At 31.2% G+C, this 9489-nt stretch overlaps 1 protein-coding gene across 1 annotated transcript in view; it reads right to left on the bottom strand.

The window, feature by feature from the left end:
- Positions 1 to 8190, bottom strand: part of LOC129286213 (uncharacterized) — a 19782-nt gene extending 11592 nt beyond the window's left edge. Inside the window, exons 1-4 of the mRNA XM_054922225.1 lie at positions 7600 to 8190; positions 4853 to 5957; positions 4457 to 4729; positions 46 to 232 (exon numbers count right to left, since the gene is read on the bottom strand). Coding sequence (XP_054778200.1) covers positions 46 to 232; positions 4457 to 4729; positions 4853 to 5957; positions 7600 to 8114 — 2080 coding nt within the window. The 5' untranslated portion in view covers positions 8115 to 8190. The remainder of the gene's footprint in view (positions 1 to 45; positions 233 to 4456; positions 4730 to 4852; positions 5958 to 7599) is intronic.
- Positions 8191 to 9489: the final 1299 nt, after the last annotated feature.

The raw sequence follows: 9489 nt of genomic DNA, 5'->3' as shown, positions 1-9489 counted from the left end.
AGATGCCATGTTGATTTCATGTGGAAAGCTTGTAAGTATAGGGGCATTCACTAACATCTAATCTTTCAAGCTTGCTGAGGGATCCCACTGAATCGTGAACTTTGGTCAGATTCAGACATTTATTAACGATCATTGTTTTTAAATTTTGCAACTGAGACATATCTGGTACTTCGGTAATGAATTGACACTTTGAGAAATCCAAATATGTCACATGTGTCATGAATTCAGACTTCTGCCAAAAAAAAAAAACATTGTCTTTTGAGTAGAATTCAATCATTCAGTTTATCTAAACCAATGCAAACATACCACTCACAAAAAACTAGTCTCTCCGAACCATAATATAGGATATTGGTAATTACAATTCATGGTTCTCAAAAAAGGTAAAACCTCAGTCTCTTAAAATTTTTTACATCTTTTTAATTATACCCCAACTTTTCTAATTTTCACAATTGCTAACTATTAAAAACGAATAGCTATAGTTGTAAATTGGGAATGAGGTTGTCTCCCAAAGTCTCAATTTTGAAGAGGCCCAACTTTTCTTTTTCTCACAATTGTCTACTGATAAAAATGCTTAACTTTTGTTGTGAATTACCAGTAACCTCACTTAGGAATGAGGTTGTCTCTCGGTGTCTAAGTCATGGAGAATCCCGACTTTCCTTTTTCTCATAACCTTGGGGTTTAAACTACTTAAATCGCATCTCATTATATTATATTGGGTTTGAATTCCAAGTAACCCACTTATAAAAACCAAGCAACCTTAGAGATTAGATAGTCTCCCTGTGTGTTTAATTATCATATGTAGCTCAAGTGTACCACCCTATAATTTTTAATCCAAGTTTTAAGTTTAATCAATGGAGTTTAGGGCTAATTGGATTCTATTAATGTCATGGAAGATGTTTGGACTTAATTGTCGAAGTCTTTAAGCCCTAATATACACAATTGAGGCCCAAACCCACTCCAGATAGTTGAAGCACATGGATAGCATGTGACACTAGTGCAAAAGGCATTTTTTGCCACAGTTATATGACATTTTTCATGACAAAAAATGATGTGTAATAGAAGATTGTGTAATAATAAATGAAAACCTTTTATCATAGGTCAATTTGAAACTATGATAAAAACTTCTATTTTTTGCCACAGGTCAATGTGAGATCTGTGGGCCTGTGATAAAAAATAATATTTTTTACTATAAGTAATAAAGGACTTGTGATTAAAAATATCATCTTTTGTCACAAGTCTTTTATAACCTATAACGAAATATATTATTTTTTATCACAGTTTCAAATTGACTTTTGGTGAAAAATGAGCTTAACGCAATTTTTGGTGACAATTGCTATTATTTGGATTAAACATCTATCAAGACAAATATTTTTGTTTGATAGGTGCCATATATAGTCAACATTGTTTAATTTTAAAAAAATTGAATCAGCTGAGGGTTGGACAGAATTTATGGTGATAGGTATTAAGAGTGTCGTCATAAATATCATTTACGACAACAAGCCCATGTTTGACTGTCGCTATAAATGCTAAAAAAGAATTAAAAAAATGTGCATAATGAGCTTGGGGTTAAGGACAGAATTTAAGGCGTCGGGTATTTGAAGCTCTATCGCTATAAATATGGAGCTGAGGTATTTACGACGACAAACACCTGGCTGCCTGTCGCTGTAAATTCTATTTAATGTTCCAATAAATACGTCTTATTCCACACATGCGTTAATACTGCATTCATACATTATTAAAATAAAATTAATTACATTCTAAATAATATCTCTTATAAAATTCAAATTAAAATTAAAATAAAATATTTTAATTTATCATTTAATAATTAATAGTGTCTGAATACAGACACAATTAATTAAAATTAAATACTTGAACTCATTTTTCAAAAAAAAAAAAAGTTTTGACAAGTGGGTATTTACGACAACAATCAATTGGATGCCTGTCGCCGTAAATGCTACTTGATTTAAAAAATTTTAAAAAAAATGTGGGCAACAAGCTTGGAGTTAAAGATAGAATTTATGGTGATAGGTTTTTGAAGCCCTGCCGTCATAAATAAGGAGCTAGTATTTACGGTGACAGACATATGGTTGCCTATGTCGTAAATTCTATTTAATGTTCCAATAAATATGTCTTGTTTCAAACGCACATTAATGCTACATTCACGCCTTAATAAAATAAAATTAATTACATTCTAGGTAATATCTTTTATAAAATTAAAATATAATATAAAAATATTTTAATTTATCATTTAATAATTAATAGTGTCTAAATACAGACACATAAATGTGTCTGATTTCAGACATTATTAATAAATTAAGTTATTTAATTAATTTAACATTTATATTCAATTAAATGTGCCTTAATAAAAAAAAAACTAAATATTTAATTGATAATTTATTTTAAGTAATTGAATCATTTAATTTGATCTAATATCCATTTATGGTGACAGTTTAATTTAAGACTGGTAAAAAATGATGCATTTTTTAACTTATTTACATCTATGCCATTGAGTCTTATATTACCACAGTTTTTTGATAAATTGTGGCAAAAAATGTGTAGTTAAAATTATGGTTTGCACCAGTGGTAATTGGTATTATTTGGCTACTTTACATCTTGAAATGTAAAAGAAAGAGCAAACCCTAGATGGAAAGAGAGGAGTTCGAGCTCTAGAGTTTGTAACTTCTTATGATTTAGGCTGATACTGAAAGATGAATGGAATGAGAGGTAATGGCTCTAGATGGTGCTTTGTGGCTCTCTCTTAACATTGGTATGCAGCCATAGAGCCGGGCAAACAGGTTGAGCCAACGAGCTAGCCCATTTAACCCGCACAATTTGATGGGTTGGGTTGAAAAAAATTAGCTCATTTTTAAAAACAGGTTGGATTAGCCAACCTGCAAAATTAGCGAGCTAAAACAGACTAGCCCATGGGCTAAACGAGTTGGCCCGCGGGCTAGCATTTTTTAAAAAATAATTTTTTATTTTTAATTATATTATATCTTTTTATAAATCTACAATAATGATAATATTTCTTAAATATATAATTTATGACTCTCAAATTGTTCTTTACATTTGAAATATAATGTAAATTCTTTTTACAATTTGCAAATAAAATTTTTATTACAGTTTGTGAAGATGATTTATTAGTTTTTATAAAAATTTTAATATATATATTATTTAATATCATAAAATCTATTTATTGAAATTATAAATATGAATTCATTGAGAAAAATAATATGGGTTTATATTCAATTTTTTTTCAATGACAAAGATAGCACACTAGGCGAAAAGATAATTGATAGTAAAAATCTAACAAAATAAATTTGCTTAGTTGAATTCTATATTTATTTTATTTATTTATAAGTTTTTTAATTACTAATTTACTTTAAAATATGAAATAAATAAATATATTTATATTATATAAATTTTAAATTATTAAAAAAATTAATAATTTTTTGCAGGCCAGCCCGCAGGTTGGCTAACCCGCTAGAAAATGGCTTGGGTTAGATTTTTTAGCCCGTTTTATCTAGCGGGATGGCCTAACCCAACCCGCAAAAATGCCAGCCCGTGCGAGATAGCTCACAGGTTGGCCCGTAACTTATTTGCCCAGTGCTATACAATTGTATTAAGCAGTTGAAGGTGACTATAGTTTTACATTAACATTGACGAGTTGTGGATGGTAAAGGATATGCAAGTGTTAGTTGATCATGTTGCTATGGGATTGGGGATTTTAATGATTGCCTATGAATGTGTACCTCTTGCATGAGTGTATATGCTTATGAGCTATGTCAACGTAGCAGCATGGGTACGTCGCTTGCAGGTGTGTGTTGGCTACTACATGTAACCTTAACTGAATAGCACGTGTACCTTACAAGTGTGTGCTGGCCATCTCGTGTTTGGGTTATGTTAGATTTGGGATTAGTATTTGCATACTTCTCTAGGCGGTTTGGGTTAAACCATGGTGTACGGCCATATATGACGTCGTAAATTTGTTTGTGTAACTCCATTGAAAGGGATCGAATGTGAGTGGTTTATATGTACAAATCTTCAATATTATTGCTTTTGAATCATGTATAAGCCATGGTTACTGAGATTTGCAACTCATCCTTGTTATTTGTCATCCCCCAAGTGAAAGCACTAGTAGCATGCGACAGAAGGAATTAACCTTGCTTATTCTATCAAGTTTAATTTCTAATGCTCCTAGAACTTGCCAAGCTTTGAGTTGTTGTAGTTGTAGTTGCTTGGCCTATACCTTTGAATTGAACTTCAAATCTTTGTTTGTTAGATGTTTCTCTTGATGGTTTTAGGAATCAAAAAGGAAAATTTGATATGGGCTCTCAAAGCTATGTGAAACTCAAGGTAGTTTATTGTTATTCCTTAGATGAAAATTAAGGCTACAGTAAAATCAGTAAATTATACCAAAGAATAAATTGTGGTCGGGGGGAAAGGAAAAGAGTACCTTGAATGGCTCTTCCAATGTGAACTGACTTCCATTTAACTTCAAGCAAATTAGCTTCGAAGGAGAAAAATTTGGCGGTAAAGTCATAGAAGGATATCCTTTCCAGTCAAGTAATCTTAAAGTATTTGGAAAATATTTAGAACTTGTTGAAAATTGGGCATTTCGAATGATGAGAATCTTGAGATTATTCATCTTCTCAAATGCTATACCACCCCACTCCACTTTTTCTTGATGAGGTGGATCAAGTATTATTCCTTCAATATTACTGCTTCCCTGTAATGCAAGTTTGCAAAGTAACATTGTTATATATTGCCAAATTAGCACAACAAATTTGATGTATATAACTCTATATATATAAGAATGAAAGAAAACAGACCACAAGAAATAGATTCTTACTGAATTTTCTTGTAGCACTTCAAGAACATCTCTGTAATACCATAATCTACTACTGCGTTGACCAAGATTTGATGGCCCTTCTTGCCTAACAATCTCCTTGCCCATTTGTTGTATGAGATCATGCATGTACAAGCGACTGCTATTTTCATCAATAGTGATCAGAGATTTATCAACAAGGACTTCAATATAAAACCTTGCCCCATCATCACAAGCTTCTAGTATGTCTTCAATGAATTCTAATGCCTTCTTCTTAAAGAAACAAGCAATATCTAGAAAAACACGCTTAGCACCATCTGGTAAGCAATCATAGCTTATCTTAAGTACCTCATGGATTGTTCTTTCAGGGATTCTCTTGTACTGTTCCAACGTAGATCTCCATTCTTCAAAGTCCTTATGTGCCAAATTGGAGCCTACTAATTTTAAAGCTAGAGGAAGGCCATGTACATATCTAATAACATGATTGGACATATTTTCATAGCCATTTGGAGGTTGGCTCATACGAAAGGCATGCCAACAGAAGAGTTCAAGAGAGCAAAGTCGACTTAGCTCCTTCACTTCATATGTTTTCTCAACATTACGTGCAATGAGCAATTCCTTATTTCTTGTTGTTATAATAATCTTGCTTCCACAACCAAACCAATCACGCCCCCCTGCAAGTTGTTCTAACTGTTTAAACTCATCAACATCATCCAGAACCAACAAAACCTTCTTGCTAGAGAGTCTGTGTTTTATGTATGAGATTCCTTCATCAACACTATTAAGCTGCATTTTCTGTTCCCCAAGAATCTCTGATAGAAGTGTCTGTTGAAGACGAATAATACTTTGATATTTATTTGATTCTTCTCGAACATCAAACAAAAAACATGCACCGTCAAATTGGTAGAAGATTAATTTATACAAAGCTTTTGCAAGTGTTGTTTTTCCTATTCCACCAGTTCCATAAATGCCCAACATACAAACTCGGTCATCAGATTTATCCATAAGTGACATCACTTCCTCTATGCGAGTTTCAAGTCCAACCATATGATCAATGTTCTGGAAGCGTTTAGGAGGTATCATAGAATATGCATGTTCGACAATCCTTTCAATAAAGCCAGATTCACATCTGCAAAAGGAAAAAGAACAAAAGAAAAAAAAATTCACTATGAAGATATTTATGTAAAAGGTTTCTTATGTGCTTCTTTCCTCTTTGAATACATAAGCTCCTCAATTTTTAATCCTATCTCTCCAATATTTGCCTCTCCTCAGTTTAAGGATATCTAAAAGACTCTGGCTGGAAAAGGTAAATTCAATATAAAAAAACATAAATGGTACAAAATTAAACTTTTAAATGTAAAAGCAAACAAATCATTATTGTTGTTATATACAAAATTTATACCAACTTTGTACTATTCACAACATGTGAACAATTTAATTGATGGAAACAAAAAGAAAAAAGAAATAATTGAAAATATTAAAAATTTAAGAAGATTTAAATATTGAAATATTTTATATTAATTAGGAATATTCTATTTTAATTATTGCATTATTTTAATTAGGGTAAATGAGCAAATTACCCCCTAAACTTTAGATCCAATAGTACCATAAACTTTAGACTCATTTATTATACAAATTGTTCCCTCAACTTTTGAAAAAGATGCAATCTGGCCCTTGCTATTACCAAAAGTTAACTTTGATCATCAATTTGACCTCAAAAATTATAAAAAATGACCAAAAAATTTTTTGATCTTTTTTTGTAATTTTTTAGATCCTTGTCTATAATTTTTGGATTCTTTATTGTACTCGTTTGTCCTTTTTTGTAATTTTTGAGTCTTTATATGTAATTTTTGGATCCTTTATTAGTATTTTTTGATTCTTTTATGTCATTTTTCTAGTCAAATAACGATCAGAGTTAACTTTTGTTGATGTCATGGGCTAAATTGTACCATTTTTAAAAATTGAGAGAATAATTTGTACAATAAATGAGTTCAAGATCTATAATATTATTAATCCTAATATTTAAGGGATAATTTACTTATTTACCCTTTTAATTATTGTTATCTTTATGCATAAAGATAATATTGAAAAAAATTAATCAATTCCATTCGATCCATTTTATAACAAACTCTCAAACAATAGTCATGTAAAACTATTTGTTCTCATCATAAGTGTTTGTAAGTTTATTTTGAGATGGAATAGGATGAAGAGGAAAGACTAGAAGTTAGATACAATTATTTGAGAGAATTTTTTTAAAAGGGAGTGGAATGGTTTGAAATGACCTTACAAGCCATCCTTAGTCATCCTAAACTCATTTTCTCTTGTCTCACATTTGGGGTGTTGAGGATGGAATGGCACAATATAAATAATATTATTGAAAAATTACTCCATCCTTCTCACCCCATCTCACTCTTTCACCCCCTTTCAACATAAAACTGAAAAACATAATTATATCTAATTCAAATATATTAACTTTACAATTATTCTTAAATAATAATTAAATAAAATCATTTATGAATTCCTCCAATAAAACTCTCAAACAATTAAATGTTTTGTTCTATCTTACTCCATCCCACTCCACTCCATTCTATTCTGTTAATAATCATTTATTTTCATTCCATCATATATTCTTAAACATATAAAACTTTCAAACAATGAAAAATTTCATTCCATTCCACTATGTTCTTTTTCATTTAATTCTAAACTCTCAACACACTCTTAGTAAATTTAATCAATAGAAGGCAATTAGAAAATAGTGCAATCAAACCTACCCATCTTCGAAAAGCCATGCTGGTGACAAACTAGCAGCTTCATGCAAAGCGGCCCTCCATTTTTGCACTTTCTCCTGTTCATTCTTGAACCTACCAGCTTTATGATCAGCCATGGCTTCTCCAAAGCTATTTCTTTGCTTCTGAACATCCAAGGGATCCACCTTGTAGAAGATGGGCATCACCACCTGGTTCTTCTGCTTCCTACACCAAACGATGCGGGCAAGTTCCTCGAGGCACCACGTTGAAGTAGCATAGTTGGTGGAGAACACAATAATGGAAATCCTGGATTTCTCTATGGCTTTGAGAAGCGTAGGTGAGATCTCTTCCCCTTTCGCGAGCTTCTTGTCGTCGATGAAGGCGTTGATTCCCTTCCGGCACAGAGCATCGTGGAGACGAACAGTGAAGGTGAGTCGAGTATCTTCACCCCTGAAACTGAGGAAAACATCATATCTATACTTGGTTTTGCTGCTGGTGAAGCCAAGGGATGATGATGGCGCCGCCACTTGAATCGCCATGGTTCTGCTGAGATTTGAAGAGAGAAATTTGCACAATGATTGAAGCGTTGAAGACGGGAGGAAATTTATTGGATGTAGTGAGAACCAATGGTCTCACGAGTTTTTGTTTGACCAGTATCTTGAAGCAATGTTTGTGAAAATAAATAAATATTTTAAAAACTAATTTTACTATGTTAAAATCATAAAATAACAAAATTAAATAATATTTTCGACAGTAAAAATGGTGAAAATTGATCCAAGCTGTGCAGAAGATTTTTTTTTTTTTTTGGGGGCTTGGCAAATGTTGCAGAAGGTTATGCCTAGTTTTTTGTTTGACTTTTATCATTTTGGGAAGCAATTGTTTTGAAAATAAACACATAATTAAAAAATCAAATGAAAAAAAAATATGAAGTCAAAGTCAGTACATGTTACATTATTGTGTCATAACTTTTCAGTGAATTCTAAGTTTTTCTTTTTTTCTTTTTTTCTTACAGTTTGAAGTCAATGCTTGATGCCATAAGCAATACTCCCTCTGATCCTATTTATAAGTCATTTCTACCAACTTCATCAATACCAATACAATAAAAGTATAAAGAATAAAAGTAAGTAAAATTACAAACATGCTCCTATATAACAAATCTAAAAAGTAATGTCCTGTTACTTTTTCTCTCTCATGAAGGATAATTTTGGAAATACCTCTCAAATATTACCTAAAAAGACGCACCGTGACTTATAAATGGGACCAAATACACTTTCTAAAATTGGACTTATAAATGGGACCGGAGGGAGTACGCGCCAAACAGATAAGAAAGAGCTAGAGAGGGGGCAGACTTTGGAAAAATAATTTGGAAGGATGACATATAAGTTTTAAGAAGATCAATTCATTTAAAATAAGTCTCAAAATATTAAGATTTAAGAATTTGTAAGTTAGACATCATCATAAATTTGTAACTTATATTATAAATTTTAACAATAAAAATAAATTTAAATTATATTAAAATTTAAAAAAAATTATAAATTCATCATAATAAAATTATAAAATTGAGAGTTAAATTCATAAATTTTTAGATCTATATGTGATTCTCTCAAATAATTTTATTCTCAATCTCTTCACATTTGAAGGAAAAAGTTGAAGTCTTATATTTCATTTTTCTTTCCTACTTTTATTTCATCTCATTTTTCTTTCCTCATTCAAAAGGGTGAAGAGTTATTCTTTTTTTTTTCTCTCATATTTTCTATCCTTTCAAAAATTAATATTGACGCTACAAACACAAATCTACCGATATATTTTATTCCCTTCAGACCACAACAATTCATTTTTCCACCCAAAAGTATCACATTCTTGGGAATCCAATACCTCTCTATATGATAGACGTGGCAATTTCAAATCCAATAA

This window comes from Prosopis cineraria, unplaced genomic scaffold (assembly GCF_029017545.1).
Source record: "Prosopis cineraria cultivar Desert tree isolate PC_DT_omini unplaced genomic scaffold, ASM2901754v1 PC11, whole genome shotgun sequence".
Lineage (NCBI taxonomy): Eukaryota > Viridiplantae > Streptophyta > Magnoliopsida > Fabales > Fabaceae > Prosopis > Prosopis cineraria.
The sequence above is the reverse complement of the archived record's forward strand: the minus strand, read 5'-3'. Positions and strand labels throughout refer to the sequence as shown.